The sequence below is a fragment of the Lissotriton helveticus genome, chromosome 3_1 (genome assembly GCF_964261635.1).
Source record: "Lissotriton helveticus chromosome 3_1, aLisHel1.1, whole genome shotgun sequence".
In the NCBI taxonomy this organism is placed as follows: Eukaryota; Metazoa; Chordata; class Amphibia; order Caudata; family Salamandridae; genus Lissotriton; species Lissotriton helveticus.
The window spans coordinates 361,462,105-361,482,857 of NC_136061.1; the positions used below are offsets into that span (position 1 = coordinate 361,462,105).

At 46.6% G+C, this 20,753-nt stretch overlaps 1 protein-coding gene across 19 annotated transcripts in view; it reads left to right on the top strand.

Annotated features, from left to right (window-relative positions):
• Window positions 1-20,753, top strand: part of MYO18A (myosin XVIIIA) — an 864,705-nt gene that overhangs the window by 411,355 nt on the left and 432,597 nt on the right. For all 19 annotated transcript variants that reach the window (XM_078680070.1, XM_078680063.1, XM_078680078.1 and 16 more), the window contains 2 exons: window positions 17,511-17,611; window positions 19,868-19,931. In XM_078680070.1, the coding sequence (XP_078536196.1) occupies window positions 17,511-17,611; window positions 19,868-19,931 (165 nt within the window). The remainder of the gene's footprint in view (window positions 1-17,510; window positions 17,612-19,867; window positions 19,932-20,753) is intronic.

Sequence of the window (20,753 nt, forward strand, 5' to 3'; positions counted from 1 at the left end):
AGCAGGTTTTTTGTTTGCCCATTTTGTGCCTGTTTGTAGTCTTGTTGTATTTGTTATGTAAAAGATAGCAGCCGCCAACAGCTAAAATGGGAAAAGGCACCATTTTTATGTTAGAAGCATCTATTACATTGTGTTGTCAATACTTGCAGACAGGGAGTAGTGTTTTTCTACCTACCTTGATGCGAAGCGGGTAAACTTAGCAGTTAGATAATGTTCACTTTCCTGTTCATCAACACTAGACAACTGCTCAGATTCTGGAAAAAGGGAATAAAGTGCAACTCTGTAGACCGGTAAGATTGCTCAGCGTGCTAAATGGTATATGTGTGACAAACACGTAAAGACAGGTTCTGCAAAAGCCTTCTTCCTGATCTGACGCCCACAGGGCCAGAACATCTTTTAGTTTGTAGCTGATATGACACAAAAATAATATAACTTTCTCTCAAACATTTTTCATTTTTCATCTGTAACTGGGCACACACCACTTGTCGACACAGTTTTTTTTGTAGTAGGTCCTTCGGCAAGGTGGTAGCAGAGAGAGAAAACCTTGAAAGCATAGGTGGTCCCGGAGTGGGGCGTGTTTACGCTCCAGGGAGTCTACCTCCTTCCTTATTGGATAAAAAGTCACGTGTGTCTGTTGCCTTGCTGCTCACTGAGCTTGTCTGCACCTCGTGACTGTCTCAGCGCACCAAGAAACTTTCTGCGAATTTGAATTTTCTCTCTGAGGATATGCTGGTGGCACCGAGGTCCATATATCCTCTGTCTTCTCATGACTTTCAAGCCCACCTGACAAGAGGTTGCTCCCTGTGACGAGATGTAATTGGCTGTGTCTCTACCCTGACAAGGCTGAGATAAATGTAGCTCACTCAGACCTGAAGCCTGGCACAGACTGATTGATCCTTCGCCTGCGCTGAGATAAGAGCTCAGTGCCACCTCAGTACTAATCCGAAGCAGACTGGCTGTTTAAGAGTTCCTCTGGCCTGAACAGCGACCTCTCTAAACCCCACGCGATGCTATCTATGACATTATTCTATTGTCATGAGCAGGCCACCAGAAGAGCAGAAGATGGGTTGTCCTGGTCAAGCAGGTAGAATCGGAGATGGTCATCACTGGAACAGCGCTGACGGAGGTTCTGTAACTAAACGAAACGCCATGAAGGTGGGGTTAGCCCTCAATGGTGGCCCTACTCGTCACGGTTTATATTTATTTATTTATTTATTCAAAGTTTTATATAGCGCGAACAAGATCTTTGCAGATATCAGAGCGCTTCACAGAGACAGGGGGTAGGGGCAACAGGAGGGTGACTAAACAGACTATTGGGTACAATATAATAGTCAGTAGCATAATAGGATAGCAGTCATGTACAGATAAAATACCAATAAACAATCAGGTAACCAGTAATATAAGACGGCGCAAAGTCTTTGATCCAGCTACAATAGAGTTCAGGTGAACTTTGGCTCTAGGGATGGCTTATACCACTTTCTTAGAATTACAGAGAACAAGGGGTAGGGGCACCAAGAGGGTGATTCAACAAACTAATGTGTACAATATAGTAGTCGGTAGTAAGTGAGTAGCATAATAGGATCGCAATCATGTAAGAATATAATACCAATAGACAATCAGGTAACCAATGATACAAAAGCCGTGCAAAGTCTCTGATCCAACAACAGTAAAGTTCAGGTGAACTTGGCCATAAGGATGGCTTTCACCTCTTTCTTGAAGAATGCAGTGGAGGAGATAAGCCTGGTTTCAGGAGGGAGTGCATTCCAGATCCTGGGTGCCATTCCTGAGAAGGAGCGTTTGTATGTTTTTTCCTTCCGGAATCTACCAGGTTTCAGGAGTAGGCTTTTTGTACTTCTATTGGTTCTCGAACCTCCTGATATAGTAAACTTTTGAGTGAGGTAGTTGGGTGCCTTGTGGTGTACGGCCGAGTGTGTCATAGCGGCAATTTTCAGCTGTATTCTGGCTTCAAAAGGCAGCCATTTCAGGGATTTTAAGTCAGGGGATATTTGCAAGTGTTTTCTTGAGCCAGTAATGAGTCTCGCGGCAGCGTTCAAGGAGGCTCTTAGGGGTGCGGTTGTTGATAGAGGGAGTCCGCTGAGGGCCACAATTCCATAGTCTATGCGGGGGATGACTAGGGCTTGTACAGCAGTTTGGAAGTCCTTGGCTGGGAAGAAGGGTTTAAGTTTCCTCAATGTGTTGATTTGGAAATTAGCTCCTTTCGTTGCTTTGCTAATGTGCTGTTGCATGTTGAGCTTGGCGTCAAGTGTGATGCCTAAGGATTTCGCAGAATCCACGATGGTGGGTTGGACATTGAGTGCTGTTAGGTGATTGAGCCAGATTTGGGTGGTGGTAATTTTCGCAGGAGGTGAGATCAGAAGGAACTCAGTTTTCAGAGCATTTAGTTTGAGGTGATTATCGGCCAACCACGATTGGGTGTTTCTAAGTGTGGAGTTCAGAAGTTTGATATCTTCCAGGGATTGTAGCTTTAGGTAAAGTTGAGTGTCATCAGCGTACATATGGAAGTGTACATTGGATGCTTGGAGCAAGGTGGTGAGTGGTTCCATGACGAGGTTGAACAGTGTGGGGGAAAGGGAAGATCCTTGTGGGACGCCTAAATCTATTGGCACAGGTGAGGACAGCACATTGTTGATCTTGAACTTCTGAGACCGGTTATGTAGGAAGGAAGTGAACCATTTGAGAACAGTCCCGGATAAACCCATTCTAGTGTTTAGCAGCTCCAGTAGGTTCTCATGTTTGTCTGTGTCAAATGCTGAGGAGAGATCAAGAAGGATGAGGAGGCAGGAATCATTGCGATCAAGGATTTGGAGGGCGTCATCAATTATGTGCGTCATAGCCGTTTCCGTGCTGTGTTTCGCTCGGAAGCCTGATTGATGAGGGTTGAGGAGGTCAAACTGGTCAATGTGTTTTGTTAGTTGGAGTTGTACACATTTTTCCAGCAGTTTGGCCAAGGTGGGGATATTGGTGATAGGGCGGTAATTGTTTAGGTCAGACGGGTCAGCTGTAGGTTTCTTGAGTATAGGCGTGACTTGCTCCACCTTGAGGGAGTCTGGGATGAGATCTTGTTGAAGGGAGCTGTTGATGATTTTAGTCCAAAGTGGGAGGAGCAGGGGGATGAAGTCTTTTACAGCATTAGCAGGTAGGGGGTCTATGAGGTGATTAGAGGGCTTTAAGGTGCCGAGCAGTTTGTGTATTGCTTCTTCAGAGTAGGTGTCGAAGGACGTCCATGATGCGTTATTTTTAGGTTGAGTGTTAGACATTCTGATGTGGCTGGGGTATCGGCTTACATCATTGATGAGGTCACTTCTTATGTTGTCGGTCTTTAGCTTAAAGAAAGCAGAAAAGTCTTCACAGTGTGGGATATCGTTTGTTGTGCTGTTAGGTTGTAAGGGTTGCGTCTTGGTTTGAGTTTTGACTAGTTCGAACAGTTTTCTTGGTCGGTTTTTTGCTTGGGCCAGCTGGAGGCTAAAGAAGTCAGATTTCGCGCGCTTGATTTTCCTAAAGTAGGCATTTCTCTTGTTCTTAAGCGTTTTGAGATGCAGTGATGAGGGGTCAGATCTCCAGGTGCGCTCTGCCATTCGCATAGCACGCCTGTCTTCATTGAGTCTGCCGTCATACCAAGGGTTCGAGTTCTTGGTGGAGACTCTCTTCAGTTGCAGTGGGGCGGCTTCGTTGATTATTGAGTTCATAGAGTCGAGGTAGAGGTCGGTCAGTGATTGAACATCAGAGGCGCCCGAAGGGGGAAGGAGGAGACTGCAGGTGTGGGGAGGTAGGGAGTTGGGGTTAAGATTCTTCATGTCCCTTTTCCAAATCTTGGATTTGGTAGGTTGAGCCGGGTTAGGTTTAACTTTTTCGTTGATAAAGAAGTTGATAATGTGGTGGTCTGACCAGTCACAGGGTTGGATCGCCCCCAGTTGGGTAGAGTCCTCCTTGGCGATGATGAGATCGAGTATCGAGCCTTTGTCGTGTGTTGGGCTGTTGCATATTTGGGTGAGGTCGAGCGCATTAAGGAAAGTTTTGAGACTGTTCACCACTGCGTCTTTCTGATCGTTCCAGTGGAGATTAAAGTCACCCAGGTAGATTTGAGTGATCTGCCGACCGGCGTTGGATGTGATCGTGTCCATGAGTTGTTGGGTGAAGGTGAGGTTGTCCCCAGGCGGGTGATAGATGAGATGTAAAGCACATACTGGTTTGCCCTCGCTGGAGATGTCGAGGCTGAAGAGTTCACAGGAAGTGAGGGAGGGGGAGGTGACTTTAGTAACGGAGAGGTTGCTCCTAAAAATGCATGCGATTCCCCCGCCCGTCTTGCCGGTCCTGTTGAGTCTAATGATGTCGAGTCCAATCATCTCTTGGGTAAGGCCTGTCCCTGCTACCACCATGGGGAACTGACATGGACTGATGCTCCATCAGGCCTGTGGTGCTCAGGTTAGTGGCAAGGGCCCATTGCGCTTTTTGTGAGCATCCCCTTATGAAAGTGTACTTACTTATTTAGGTTTTAGTTTTTAGACCAGGGAAAGTCATTTGTATATTCTTTGGTGCATTTCATTTATTGCAAAAGTACAGCTTTTAAAGCAGTGGTATTTTTATTGAGCATCTTAGCTTGGTTGACATCTACAAATTGGGCTGAGCCAGGTTGCATTTGGATAGCATTGAGTGATGAAGCTAGCCGAACACCAGTCCACATTCACATTCATTAGTTTAGTTCCTAGTGTAGCACTGCGCCTCTTGTGATCTTATTGATGGGCCTAAAACAGAAGCCAGAGAACTTCTGTTCTGCAGCCTCTTCTTTTCGTAGATTCCCAGCACCAGACAATCCATCCCAGTTGCAATGGACATTAACGCGGAGTTTAATGACTCAAAGATACCAGTAAATCCTTAATTGAATTAATTATTTTTGTGGACTAAGGTCCCACCAGAGTAGAAGTTTTGTAATCCAGATTCTCTGCCTTTGTCATGGAGCTTAGTTTGGAGCTAAACTTATTTGACCCACTCTTGTTGTGGAGCTGTCACACATGAATTCCCTGATTTTGGTCATCCTAGAGCTGCCCTGCATAATACATTGTTAATGGCCATGCTGTATGTTTTTCCAAGGTTTTAACATTTTAATTGGGGTGTGTACATGCAGGGGACAGAAATCTTCAAGCATCTCTAAAGACCATACTATTTTGGTAAGACACTCTGCTCGGCCTTTATCCACTTGAGGCAATACGTGTGCAAAGGCTTAATCCCTGCTGCCTGATCCACAGCACCTTAAGACATACTTGAACCAACAGCACAAGGTCTGCAGGTGGGTTATCTTCTCTACTTCTTTCTCTAGTTCCTGAACCTCTCTTTTTCCCATGCTGGGTCTACTTCTTGAGGTCATTGAATCGCCAGTAACTCTCCAAACCCCACATGATCACTCAAAATGCACCGTCAAGCTTTTAAGATGGCTCTGCCCCAGGTGTAGAAGGTGTCTCAGAATTGTAATTTAAACAGGTTTTAAACTTGACCCTGAACTGCACTGGGACTGATCTCCCGGTCCCAGAGACTTATTTGAAGAGCATTCAAGTGGAGTTTTAATTGAGTTGTTTGTTCTGTGAACAGATTGAAAATTGAATGGAATATAAAAGATCAGGTATATCAGTTCCTATGCAATTTCAGCTGTTAGTAGTGTCAAGCAGCACTAATTTATTTAGAGCCAGGACCTTACACCTGCTGCCTCCAGCCACCTTGAAACCAACTTTCACGACTAAGGTCCGTAGACCCATCTGACTCACCCAGGTGTTTCTGGTCCAATCTGAATTTCCCGTTTGTCTCTGTTCTCATCTCTCATATGCCTGAGGTCCCTTCTGACTCACCCATATCTCTGTGGTCCCTTCTGACTCACCCAGGTGCCTGTGGTCTCGTCTGACTCTCCTATGTGGTATCATCCGACTCTTCCATGTGTCTGTGGTCCCTTCTGACTCACTCCGGTGTTTGTGGTCCCTTCTGAGTCACTCCGGTGTTTGTGGTCGCTTGTGAGTCACTCGGTGTTTGTGGTCCCTTCTGACTCACTCTGGTATCTGTGGTCCCTTCTGAGTCACTCTGGTGTTTGTGGTCCCTTCTGACTCACTCTGGTATCTGGGGTCCCTTCTGAGTCACTTTGGTGTCTGTGGTCCCTTCTGACTCACCCATGTGTTTGTGGTCCCTTTTGACTCTTCTTTGTCTCATCTGACTATCCCATGTGTCTGTAGTCCCTTCTGACTCACTCCTGGACTTGTGGTCCCTTATGATCTACGTGTCTGTGGTCCCTTATAACTCACCCATGTGTCTGTGGTCCCTTCTGACTCACCCATATGTCTGTGTTTCCTTCTGACTTACCCGTGTGTCTGTATTACCACCTGATTTTTTCCATATATCTGTGGTCTCATCTTACACTTCCATTTGTCTGTGGCACCTACTGAGTCTAACATGTATCAATGGAGGGTTCTGACTCACCCATGTATCTGTGGTCCCTTCTAACGCACCCATGAATTTTAGTCTTTTGTGACTCACCCATGTGTCTGTGGATTCGACTGATTCATCCATGTGTATGTGGTCCCTTCTGACTCACTAAGTGTCTGTGGTCCGTTCTGACTCTCATATGTGTTGGTGGTCCCTTCCAACTTTCTCATGTTAATGTGGTCTCTTCTGACTCACCCATGTGGTATCATTCGACTCTTTTATGTGTCTGGGGTCCCTTCTGACTTACTCCTGCGTATGTGGTCCCTTCTGACTCACCCATGTGTCTGTGGTCCCTTCAGACTCACCCACGTGTCTGTGTTCCCTTCTGACTTACCCATGTGTCTGTAGTACCACCTGACTTTTTTCCATATATCTGTGGTCTCATTTTACGTTTTCATTTGTCTGTGGCACCCACTGAGTCTAACATGTATCATTGGAGGCTTCTGACTCACCCATGTATCTGTGGAGATTTCTGACTCACCCATTTGTCTGTGGATTCGACTGACTCACCCATGTGTATGTGGTCCCTTCTGACTCACCCATGTAGTCCCTTTTGACTGTTTCCATGTATGCTGGACCCTTCTAACTCTCCCATGTGGTAACACCTGCCTTCAATGTGTATGTGGTCCCGTCTGATCTTCTATGTGTCTGTGATCCCTTCTGACTCACCATGTGTCTGTGGTCCCTTTTGACTCTCCCATGTGGTCCCATCTGACTCTTCCGTGTGTCTGTGGTCCCTTCTGACTCTTCTGTGTGTCTGTGGTCCCTTCTGACTCTTCCGTGTGTCTGTGGTCCCTTCTGACTCTTCCATGTGTCTGTGGTCCCTTTTGACTCTCCCATGTGGTCCCATCTGACTCTTCCATGTGTCTTTGGCGTCTTCTTACTCACCCATGTATTGTACTGCCTTCTGACTCCCACGTGGTCTTTTCTGAGTCTTCCGTGTATCTGTGGTCCCTTCTGACTCCCATGTAGTCACTTCTGACTCTTCTGTGTGTCTGTGGTCCCTTCTGACTCTTCCGTGTGTCTGTGGTCCCTTCTGACTCCCATGTGGTCCCTTCTGACTCTAACATGTGGCTGAGGTCCCTTCTGACTCTTCTATGTGTCTGTGGTCCCTTCTGACTCCCTCGTGGTCCCTTCGTGGTCCCTTCTGACTCTTCCGTGTGTCTGAGGTCCCTTCTGACTTTTCTGTGTGTCTGTGGTCCCTTCTGACTCCCACGTGGTCCCTTCTGACTCCCACGTGGTCCCTTCTGACTCTTCCGTGTGTCTGTGGTCCCTTCTGACTCTTCTGTGTGTCTGTGGTCCCTTCTGACTCTTCCGTGTGTCTGTGGTCCCTTCTGACTCTTCCATGTGTCTGTGGTCCCTTTTGACTCTCCCATGTGGTCCCATCTGACTCTTCCATGTGTCTTTGGCGTCTTCTTACTCACCCATGTATTGTACTGCCTTCTGACTCCCACGTGGTCTTTTCTGAGTCTTCCGTGTATCTGTGGTCCCTTCTGACTCCCATGTAGTCACTTCTGACTCTTCTGTGTGTCTGTGGTCCCTTCTGACTCTTCCGTGTGTCTGTGGTCCCTTCTGACTCCCATGTGGTCCCTTCTGACTCTAACATGTGGCTGAGGTCCCTTCTGACTCTTCTATGTGTCTGTGGTCCCTTCTGACTCCCTCGTGGTCCCTTCGTGGTCCCTTCTGACTCCCATGTAGTCACTTCTGACTCTTCTGTGTGTCTGAGGTCCCTTCTGACTTTTCTGTGTGTCTGTGGTCCCTTCTGACTCCCACGTGGTCCCTTCTGACTCCCACGTGGTCCCTTCTGACTCTTCCGTGTGTCTGTGGTCCCTTCTGACTCCCATGTGGTCCTTTCTGACTTCCATGTGTCTGTGGTCCATTCTGACTCTTCCGTGTGTCTGTGGTCCATTCTGACTCTTCCGTTTGTCTGTGGTCAATTCATAGCTGCCAAGGTTTCAGATTGCTATGTGTGACATTTTTATAATTTCAGTGTAATTATGAGTGACATTTTAACTACTATGAGTGACACTTTCTCACGAGCAAAAGCAGGCAGTAAAGATGAGGGAAACATGTACATTTCAGAAATGACACTCATTTGAGCAAGAAGAAACTAAGAAAATCTTAAAACTGCTACAAATCACAGATCGTAAACTGATCGTAATTTGGGAAATATGCAATGTATCATTGGTACATTCAAGTCTTTTAACAGGGTTATAGGTCATCTCTGCTGTTATAAATCCCTGTGGTAGCAATTATTTAATAACGACTTACATTTTCTCTAGTAATGTCATAACACTACACTGCACAACCTAGGTAAGGGAAAAAGAGAAGTTTGTCTCTCTGTGTGTTACACTCATTGGCTCAGCCGGCAGCATGCACTCTCAGCTGCTGTACAGTATAAAAGTCAGTCTCTCCCTAGTCGCAACGCTTTTGAAGACCTCTGAATGCAAAACTGGTCAGTGGCATGCATATTTGTATTTTGTGTAATTATTAGAACCTTTTTGTGAATTAGCGAACTTCAAACCTGTATGGATTGTGTTAAAAATTGCCAGATTCGCAGTCCATTCTTAGCCGTGTTTGTGAGGCGGGCCTGACCTAAACATCACCTGCTCAGCCTCTCTCGGACACAGAGGACGTGTTGAAGGAGAGTTTTAGCATTGCCAGGCGACTGCAACAATTATTGGGGGCCCGGGCTGGGGCACAGGCTGAGGGAAGGAAAGAAACATCGGAAAGCAGCAGAAATGAAAGTGCACATAACTCACGAGTGGGATAGCAACTTATATGTAATTGATGATTTTTAGTTAATACATTACCTGCTTTTCTCAGGCACTGATCATCATGTTACTTGGCAGCTGATCCCGGCTGGTGGCGCCGGGGCCGAGTGGGCTGGGTCCTGGTCGCGTGACGACTGATGCCCCATCTGTATGCCAGTGCCCGTCCCTCCAAATGAATATACAGTGGACGTCAAGTGCCCCTCTCTGCGATCCCTGCTCCTTGGCGTCCATCTGAAGGCCGCCCTTCCCCTCATTTTATCACATTGCACTCTGTCCAAGGATTAAGCACACTGACTCACTCACTTTTTTTTGCGAGTGGAGCATCAATTCGATTTCGGCCGCCTCGTGGCCGCAACGACTCCCGCATCCAAAACCAGCCGCCCGGGCATGATTCAGACCGACTCTCAGTCTGAGCAGTAGATGAAGGTTCCAGGCAGCGGCCACTGCGGTCTGTGGGGTTCTGCCGGTCGCGGTGGCGGGGATTTGCCTTTATTTCAATTAAATGATTGACCTCTGAGATGCGCACTGCCATTACCAGTGCTGTGCAGCCTTCCCCCCACAACCACTCGCACGAGAGTGAGGCCGATCTCATCAACGTCATCTGATCTATCAGGAATCCCGCGTGAAGCGGGGTATATACCATTGTACGGCTGCACGCACGCACGTGCGTCCTATAAGGACCAATTGCCGGGGAAGGTTGGCAGGTCAGCCTACCTACTAGGTAATACATCAAAACACCGTCCAATCAGGATGAACCATCAAAACATAGCAGACTTCGCATAGGCTGCTGTGCCCAGTCTGCTTTGTGTTTGTGTAACCTAACTAATATCAGACTTTACAAACCACAAATACCGGTAATACGCTCAGCTTTTAAGTACCCTGATTTGCGTGACAATCATTTCACATGCGGGAATGCGGTAATGAAACTTAAAATGCGTTAGTGTCACACTGGATGTGTGACACTTGGCAGGGCTGTCAATTCTGACTCTTCCGTGTGTCTGTGGTCCCTTCTGACTCTTCCGTGTGTCTTTGGTCCATTCTGACTCTTCCGTGTGTCTGTGGTCCCTTCTGCCTCCCTCGTGGTCCCTTCTGCCTCCCTCGTGGTCCCTTCTGCCTCCCTCGTGGTCCCTTCTGCCTCCCTCGTGGTCCCTTCTGCTCCCTCGTGGTCCCTTCTGCCTCCCTCGTGGTCCCTTCTGCCTCCCTCGTGGTCCCTTCTGCCTCTGCCTGGTTGGGCGCTCTCTGGACCTGTGAAGAGATGGAATAAGGGCTGACATCACTGGTGAGCAGCTTGTCGTTGCCTGCAGCCTTCCCAGTGCTCCAGACAGTGATGGCCGCTGGGACGGGGATGCGAGCCGCTCGGAAAGTTATAATTGCTTTTGGCGTCGCCTGCTCTTCCCTTGATAGCACAGCAGATACGGTGACAGATCTCACATTAGGTTCCCGGGGAAGGACTGGTATCTCTCCCAAGCCTGTGTAGCTTCCAATTTCTGCGCATGCCGGCAGTGTTCGGCACTGTCGTTGCCTCGACACCGACTACGTGACAGGCTCCCTGGGGCCCCTGCCAGGCCTTCCGTCGCCGCTGGGGACGAACACGTGGCTCGGCTTAGCGGCAGTCGTAGCCAACACCCCTCTGGCTGACCACTCCCAGGCCTCGGGGGATTTCATGCTGTTTCTGTGAACGTGCCCGGAGATAAACAGGACTCTGATTGGCCAGGTCTTCCCGGGAGCTGTGCACGTCACTCCACGGTGGCGACCTGTGTGATCATCGGAGACGCCTTGCACTGAGTGTTGGAATGTCGGTTCATCAGTTTTCACACACCTGCTGCGAGGCGAGCAGGAGGCGGAGCACAGATGAATGAGTGCACTTAAGATCCATCCTTGCCTTTCCTATAAACATTGCCTCTGCCTAGCTCTTACCAACCCAGAGTTATTTGTTATGTTTCATGGAGTTTCACTGGAACTTTTTTAGTGCATCTAATGCATAAAATGTGTGGTGAAGGCAGTGCGTGGTAAAGAATTCGTGGTAAAGGCAGGCATGGTTAAGACAACGTTTTAAAGGCTGTTTCCCCATAAAATGGTGTTATTAATGGTTAACTATTCCGGTCTTCCAAGAACTGCATCATCTCTTTTCTTGCACTTAAAAAAAATGTCTTCCTGGAAAACGCAGGGCATCCCTCGAGTGCAGACTCGGGTCCTTGACGTAATGTCACAGGCTCTGCAGAGTGTGGCATTACACAAGGAACATAACAGCAGTCGGCTGAGAAGGCACAATCCTTCCCAGGACTAGAGCTGTATAAACTCTGTTTAATTTCCTAAACAGCACCCAGCTCTTTGCAGGCACTGTCGCAAAAATAGAAGAGAAATAAGCAAACATCCATGTACCTCATCATGCAAATCTACACTTAAATCACAAACCATGCATTTATAAACATTTAATCTTTTGCATGGGATGAACTAACAGACAAGTTCACTTACATGATGAGCAAATAAACATACATCAATGAAAGCAGATATTGATTAAAAAGCTGCCTACTCTTCAAGTTGTCTTTTTAGATGTGGGTTTTATAGCTCAGCTGTTTAAGCACACCTATTGTGTTCCATGTACGTGCATTGGACTTTGGGTCTGCACCATTCACACATTGGCTTTTGTTTTTTAAACCCAGCTCCTTTCAGCCTTTCTCGTGAGGTTTTGTAAATCACATCTTAGCTCAGCCTATAGGAGTATTCCCCTGTCACCTAATGGTATTAGCTGCTTGGATGTATCCTGCCTCGAATGGCGTGGAGGGTTTGTAATGCATGAGGACTATTTCCTATCCTTTCCTCTCCCTCTGTCGGTTTCTCATTGTTACTACATTCACAAATACCCACTTCTGCATGTCTGTGTATACATGCTTTAGTACATTAATCCCAGACTGATTGGCTTTGACATGTTTTTATGTAGTTGAAACTAATCAAGTTGGTGTCAGGGATAACATGAAGATTAGTCAATTATTTGTGGTACATTACAAATGTAAAATTATGCTTGTGTGCATCTGGAGTGCTCTTCAGACTGAAGGTGCATTTTATCAAAAGAACAAAGGAGTGTGAAAAACATGATTGATTTTCTTTTTTATAAATCACTATGCTTTCAGATTGTGTTATTGAACTTAAAAAAATACTCAAGTGCATTTTCAGGCTGTTGCAAATTACATGTTTAAATGCTTTTATAAAATAAATAAAATGTCCTGTTCATGAGTAAAGCCTACTAAACAGTGCCTACTGTGTAGCAGACAGCCCGACTCGACAGCTGCCTGGTTGCAAAAGACAACTTGTGAGCTTACCAAGAACATACAAGTGCTTGCAGTCCACCCCATTGCTTATCTTTTGTTGGCTTTATCAGTTTTATTTGTTTGCTTTCTATTAGATGGCTTTCCTTGTTTCAGCCTGTCCATCTTGTATTTGTTCCTACCATGGAGCATAACCTCTTTACCATCTCTTTGATTGGCTTGCTTCTATGCTTCCTCTGCTTGCTTTTAGGGAACTACTTTTTTCTTGTTGTTTAAGTACTCCATGAGAGTGCATGTATTTTCCAGCTGATGGGCTTTTCTCCCCCCTCTACGTTGCTCTCTCCCATTTTGTTTGCGGTAGTAGTCTTCATTACTCTGAGTCCATATCTTCCTTGTCCTACATCCCACACACTTGTCCCCCGTGCAACCTTAAATTGTTTTGCTTGATATCGTAGAGGAAGGGGCATGTTGTCCTTTTATAGTCACAAGGTGTGGAGCCCAGTTGTAAAATACATTTTTGTTTAGATTCCAAGGAAGAACTTTTTTCTTGGGAGCAAGCCCCTACTTGGAGTAATGAATATTACCAATAAGAAATCTGGCATTACTTCGCTATCCGGTTACAGAAAAAGAGTACTTGAGGCCCTGGGACACAGGTGGTAAAAGACCGTACCCGCCGCCAGTGCTTTAAATAGAAAAAAAGAAGTGCAGGTACCCTATAACCGAGTACCTGCTTGTTTCTGAGAAGGGCCGGTACTCTCCAATTAAATGTCTCATTTCACTCTTGAGAAGTGCAGGTACTCTCCCCCTCAAAATAAAAAAGTGCCGGTACGTAGTACCGTACAGAATTGGCCCATTTAAAGCACTGCCCGCCAAAGGTACTGTCCAGTAGCCACTGATTGTCTCGGACCCAGGAATTCGGAGACTCATGGTGCATTGAGTATCCTGGGACTTCTCGGAATGAGACTTGCGCAGTCAAGTCTGGGATTGACCAGGGTCCTTAGGACATCTGTGGATTCAGAAGGTCTGATTTGCCAGCAACCTGTGAGGAAATATTATTTAAGCAATACCTGAGAAGCAGTTGTCCTGGGCAAAATTAATTTCAGTAATCTCAAAATAGGCTATCATTTGTAATTTTTGTAACATAATCTGTGGAGTGAAACAAAACCTACCAAATCGGCTCGGCTGGCGAACCTGAGAATAGGGCTAATCTCTGGGTTTGTGTACTTTGTGTGTTTCTTCCTGGCAAATCAAGGTCCCACCGAGATCACACAGAATGACTCACTGGCCGATTACCGGATATGGTTTTGGTTGGGTAAATCGCACGGACAGCCCTGTGCGGAAGTGCTGTGTTAGGCAGAGGAGAATGTTGCATAATATAGTTGGAATCCATGTCTGCATACAGCAGATTATAAAGTAACGTTCGGCAGCCCCTACTAAGGGAATACTTTCCTATGACAGAGCACGTAGTAAGTGATGTTACTAGTCAATGCTCTGTCATATACCTGTTTAGTGTCAAAACGTTTTTCAGCATATTTTTGTATTTTATTTTAACTGTTGCTTGTGGAATAGTTGGTTTTGCTTGACCAACCGCAATAGGGTGTGAGGGGGGTCCACAGTAGAAAATGTACCCCTGAAAGTAATCTATCACTCATGTACCTCCTACCTCCTCTCCTCTACTAGGCCTGTCTGGTTTACTGTTTTACTGAAATGTACGTTTCCTTTGGTTTTTAGCCTATGTGCATTTCATAACACTGTTTAAACTTATCCCAGAACAACCGATGAAGCACATGAGCTCTTTCTTCTCGGTTGTAAGATTATGATATCAATTGAAGGACATTAAAACTAGAAAATAGTAAAATGCACCGATTTGGCGCAGTCCATGCTCATGAAGTTCTGCATCACCCTGACAGTTCTTTTCTTACTCCTGCAGGGGTATCAATGTAGCAGGTTTTCTCTCTTGGGCCTTAATAAAGATTTTGACGCATTTCAATGCGGGGATATTAGGGGGCCTGAATCTCCGATTCTGGGTGGTAATCACACACAAAATCTAGCATTTACAAATGCATGTCCCTCGATCTGAACCTTCAGAGTAGGGGGTCCAGCAATGTCGAGTACCTTGGGCCCTGCCTCCCAGTTTTCAAGAAAACTCTGCAGGATGGACAGCCGCCCAGCTAGCTCAGCATATGAAAAGCCCTTTGGCACCCCCAGCTACACACAAAACAGGAGCGGCCCGTGCAGGTAAGGTAAGAGCATTGGACCAGGGTGGGAGGGAGTCGATAGACGACAAGGGAAAATCAAATGTAAAAAAGAATACCACTTACCTTGCAATGGGGCGAGTGTAAAGTGATTTATTTTTTTAACATTTTTGTTTTCCCCACCGCTTTTACATGCACACGCTGCTCCTGACACAAACCATACAATACAGATCCATATTTGGATAAAACTCATTTTACTTCCATGTGAGCCTGTACGAACCATTAGTAAACCATGCCTTTAACAAATAAATGTCTGCTAAAGACACAAAATCATATACAAATGATTGATTAGCATCTCTGAACCATTCAAAATAAACTCCCAGATCATGAAAGCGCTCCTGTGCCACCCTAATGGTAGAAAAGTGCTCTCGAAATGCCAATGTCATAACAGAGTTTTCCAAATAGTGTATGCGGTATCCTCCTCTAAAGGTGGCGGTGTGGCAAGGAGATTATGCTACACCGCTACTCCAACGCACTCAGTGGTGGGAAAAGGGAAAAACATTTTTGTACAACCCTCACCCACTCTAGTAGTGGCATGCTTCATCATCGGGTTCACCCTGACTCCTAATGGTCATGGTGCGCCCAACCATATTCCATATCCAATCTGCAGCAGCAAAACTGGTGCTTAATAGGCAGCGGTGCTCATCTACCACTCTGGCCCTGAGAGAATTACATTGACTGCCTATCAAGGAAAGGGTCCACTTTAAGTCACTCTGCCTGGTGTTCAGAGCGGTGCACGAGCTGGGTCCAGTCCCACTACAGGAAAAATGTACCTTGTACCGGCCCAAGAGGCAGCTGCGCTCCTCTAGCGCCAGTTTACTGACGATTCCCTGGTTCAAACGTTCTAGGATGGGAGGGAGGCCACTTAATGTGGCTGGTGCCCATTTATGGAACGAGCTACCCCAGAACATCAGGCAAACTAATTCCCTGACTGAGGTTCGCAAGAGTCTTAAAACATGGCTCTTTCCTAGGGTCTGATTTCTTTCTCCCTGTTTTTCTGATCTGACCTATTCTACTCTGGTCAATTCTCTTTAGTCTGAAGCGCCAGGATACCTGTAGGGTGACAGTCTGCGCTAATAAAGAATCGCATTCCTTCATTCACTCATATTCCAGGGAGGTCTTTGAAGTATTATTTGTTTTTTTTGGAGGTTAAATATTATTAGATAAAATTCCTCATCCACCCTAAGGTATCCCTTTTATTCGTGGGAGGAATGCAAAAGATTAAAATTCAATACACAAGGCAAGCAGGCTATTGTGGTCCTGTGACCCTAGTGTTTAAAACGCTGACCTTTTTCTGCCCTACTCTATTAGCCTGACATAGGTCCTGGGCAATCCTCAGGGAGAACAGTGTGAAAGTGGTTACCCCAGTGGCGCATCACTGTAACAATTTTATAGAGAATGTGTGGCATAAAAAATGTAAGCTTATGCATGCAGGTAAAAGGTTTTGTACTTGCCGTATTTTTGGAAGTACTACATATTCAGGTAAATTATACTCACGGTCGGGGTAGGCCCTGTAGTCACACTAACCTCAAGGACCCCTGCCCGCTGTGGACCATTAGTCCACCACTCTCCCTGGCTGGTAGAGCGGTGCACAGAAAGGGTTCACACTTCCTAAATATGTAAGTGCATCACTTTCTTTGCCCTGAGGAATGGCCAGGACCCATGTCAGGCCAATAGAGTAGGGCAGAAACATATCGGCGTTTTGAACACTAGGATCATAGGGTCACAGTATTCTGCTTGCTCCATGTATTTACAGTTTTAATCTTTCCCATCTCCCCATGAATAAAGGGATACTTTGGCTAGGATGAGGAATAATATCTAATATTATTATTAAACCGCCCAAAAACAATTAATTCTTCAAAGAGCTCCCTGTTATATGGTCGAGCCCACCCTGACCTTTAGGAGTCCGAGTGAACCCTATGATGAAGCATGCCACTACTAGTGGGGGTGAGGGTTGTACAAAAAGGGTTTTCCTTTTTCCCACCACTGAGTGCGGTCGAGAAGTGGTGTAGGAAAACCTCCTTACCACACTTCCACCTTTTGAAGAGGATACCACATAGGATATTTGATATTAAATATGGAGTACGTATCCCCTTACCTTTCACTTACGAAAGGACCTCTGTACCCTTCTGGGTTCTGGGAGTCCCTTTCCTGCTCTTAAGTGTTTAACCCCTTTAGTGCTGCCGTCGGCCAACGGTCGTCGCAAGCACTACCTTGCCTGTGCTGCGCACGTTCGTTGGCGGCCGCGGCCGCACCCGTTTCTTCGAACGTTCAGCACTGGCGCAGAACGTTCGAAGCAACAAATCGGTTAAAGATCACAGAACATACTGCATAAATATGCCTGCAGTGGGATTCTTGTAGTAATGGTTTGTTGCTCCTCTATGTGGAAGTACAGTAGAGTGGATGAGGATGCCTCACCCAAAGACTGGGCCCTGCCCTGCCCAGAGTCGTTAAAGATAAGCCTGCCTCGCCCAGTGGCAGGTGGACTTCCCTACATGGTATTTACAATAAGAAAGATTGGGTGGGTCAGCCGGCTCCACATCTTAACACAACCCACTGTTCTGGTGAATGGATTTGCTTAGCGTGTGCGATGTGTGTGGAGCTTGGTGTGAGTGGAAGTGACAGGGCGCATTCACCCTCCCTTCTCGTCAAGCGATGATAGACCCCTCTCTGTTATGTGTTTTCCCTAGTACAGCATTATCCTAAGTTGCTCCGTTCTTTTCTGTACACAGACTATGCTGCTGGAGAAACTGCGGGTCGTGAGGCGGCCGGAAAATGAGGCTTCTTTCAAGGTTTTTTACTTCCTGGTATCCGGTGCCGATGCCAATCTCAGGTATGGGTCTGAAATCATCTGGGCGTGGGGGCACCAGTGATTAAACAGTGTATCAGGGCAGCTTTGAACCCTCCTCAGACGCTTTCATAAAGGGGCTTGTCCCCACTAGCTCTTTTTTAATCTTTTCAAAGACTGTCATTCCCAGTCACCAGTAAGCTGTGGTCCAGCAGCACCTTTTACCTGCTTGAATTGTGACCCTTTGTTCATGGATTGGCACAGAAGAAATTCGGAAAAGAACTGGGCCTGATATGCCACCTTGTTTAACGTTCTGGCAAATTGCCTTTGAAATTGATCCCTTGAGGTACAGCACCACTCTGCTACAATTTAAGGCGGATATGAAAAAGGCTAGGTTTTGGATGGATATCAGAGGGGACAAGAAATCTGCTGGTTCTTCATAAATGGCCATGCAGCCTATTAGTTTGAGAAATCTCTCCTCTCACTGCCTGTCCTCTTCCGTCTTCCTCTTCCTGAATCCCAGCCCCTTCTCTCTCTACAATGCTCTCTCTATCTCGCTTCCCACCTCTATCATTCGACTATCACAGCGACAGGAGTTTGGCAGGTCCAGGTGCTCTCACCATGATGTTCTGCTCACTTGTGAGGGTAAAGTGACAGCAGAGGGGGGTCCAGGAGTCCATGTGTTGTTGAGACCAGTAAGGGACTTGTTTTGAGGCAGACCTTCACCATGACTAGACCTCAGTAGAGGTTTATCGAGCCATGAGCCCCTTAAACTATCCAGAAGCATAGGGATGTGGTCGGAAGGTGGACCAAGAGGTAGTGGAGTGAGTACAAGGATGTCTTCAGGTGCATTCACACTGAAGTTCCAAGCAGGTTTGTCAGCAAAACCTAAAATGGTACAAGTCAGCAGGAGCCAGCAGGTCTGGTCAGACATTACTTACCCAGTCACAGTATTCAGTGCTCTGCCACCCACCAGCGCCTAGTCGAGTGGACTGGGATCTCGCCTCCTCTCTTTGTAATCCGTGGCTGTGTGTTAACTCTTGTGGTCAAACTTGCCTGGGCCTTGAGCCAAAGTGTATTGTTCAGTGATCTGACCTCCGTTGTGCCCTGGTCAGCACGGTATACAAAGTCAAACGAAATACAGCTATCACGCGACCTCCTTGATGGGCTCCATAACGAGTTATTCCGTAACTGAAGGAGGAGGTACAGGGCCCGGAGTTACCGTTTCCGGTAGGTCCCCTCCCATGTTACTGGCAATAACATATTTCTGGGTCTGGAATGTGGAAAAACACACAGGACCTGGAATTAGAGTGCCCATTAACGCATGCAGCTCCAATTCTGTGCCCTTTTCTGCACACATTTACCTCCAAATTTTAGCAGGTGTGCGCTGGACAGTATTTGGTTTTAATGTGCGCGCCCCACACCCGCCAGCTTGATAGCGCCGCCACTGCCTGTCCCTTCAATGGCGGATGCTAAGGTCGCCATATTAAATCCCTTCATGCTGGGTCGGTAGAGCGGCCTCACTTAAATACCTTTCACCACAGAGGTCTAGCGCTCTCTAATGATGAATGTACAGACCAGCTCTGCTTAAAACCTCTAGTGTTGCATATATAGTGTTAGCACGCCTAAAGCCGTGTTATGGCCAAAGTTTACGACTGCCAGAGTAAACCTCTCTAATGGTGAATGAATAGTGGTGCCACCGTAGATAGTAATGCCACCCCAGAGTCTGTAGAACCATGAGTGCCGTGCTCCACCACCACGGAAACTCTGTAATGGGGAATGTATGGCGCTACCACACCTACATTTTTCAAGAGGCGACTGTAAAGAGCGGTTATACTTAAATCTCCTTAATGTGCACCCCTTAAATTGTCAATGTATTGAATTTGCACTCTTAAATCTCTTCAAGGGCAAGTGTTTAGAGGTGTGCTAATAAATCTATTTAATGGGAGATGTTTGGAGCAGGCTAATTTAATTTATTTTAATGTTGGATGTGCACCATTGTTGCTCTTAATTTTCTTTATTGTCAGTGTATAGATTTGCCAGAACTCAGAGCATTTTAATGTGACTCCATACCACTCTTACCTTAGGCCTCCAAAGTGCCTTACATTTTTTGATAGGTGAGAATAAAAGCCTATTTTGCCGACCTTTTCCCTTGATTTATTTCCTGTCTAATACTGTCTCTATATTGGAAAAAGAAATCTGACTTCTTGATTCACGAGACTTAAATACATTCAGAAAAACCTGTTCAAATCCAGTTCCCTTCCTCTGAGCTTTTTTAACGTGTGTATTTCTTTTTCTCAGAACCGAACTGCACTTTAACCACTTGGCAGAGAACAATGTCTTTGGAATCACTCCACTGTCCAAGGTAAGCCCCGTGAAGAAGAGCTCGGTAATGATGAGGCGTGCCTGTCCAAGAGCAGTGTCAGCAATGCGCCTGCTCCACAGCTGTGTCGGTGATGCGGGTGTTGACTTTTCCAGAGATGTGTCAGTAAAGCAGTGGTCTGCCTGACCAGAAAAGTGTCAATTGTGCAGGTGTGTAGTGTCAATTGTGCAGGTGTGTCTCTTCAAGAGCTGTACATAATGCCCCATGTATGCCTGTTTCAGAGCAGTGTCCACAAAGACGGTGTTGGCCTGTTCCAGAGCAGTGATAGTGTTGCTGGGGTGTGCCTGCTCCAGAGCAGTCCCCCTAATGCTGGTGTGTACCTATTGAAGAGCAGTGCTACAGTGCTGGCGAGTGCCTTATCACAGAGCAGTGTCAATAATGCTGGCGTGTGTGCCTGCTCTGGAGCATTGTCAGTCATGCTGGTGTGTGCCTGTTTCACAGCAGTGTCCACAATGTTGCTGTGTGCCTGTTCTGGGGCAGCAGCAGTAATGCTGGTGCCTGGTCATCTCTAAACAGCCTATTAATGTGGCGTGTGTGTCACTCGTCTGGTTGGCTGTGTCAACCAGACGAGTTGACATGCTAGGCTCGGGATCTGAACCCCCCTCGCTCTCCAGAGGTAGGTGGGTGCTTCGCGGGTTGTGCTCGAATCTGCAGGGGCTCTGCAGCAAAGCAACTCTTTTCTTAATGCCCCGAGAACCTCTCCACCCAACAGCCCCTCAAAGGCCCACCCAGCAAAGAGACCAGAACAGCTCGACCGCCCATCGCTAACAGTCACCTGCTACAGGAAGACGCCTAGAATGTCCC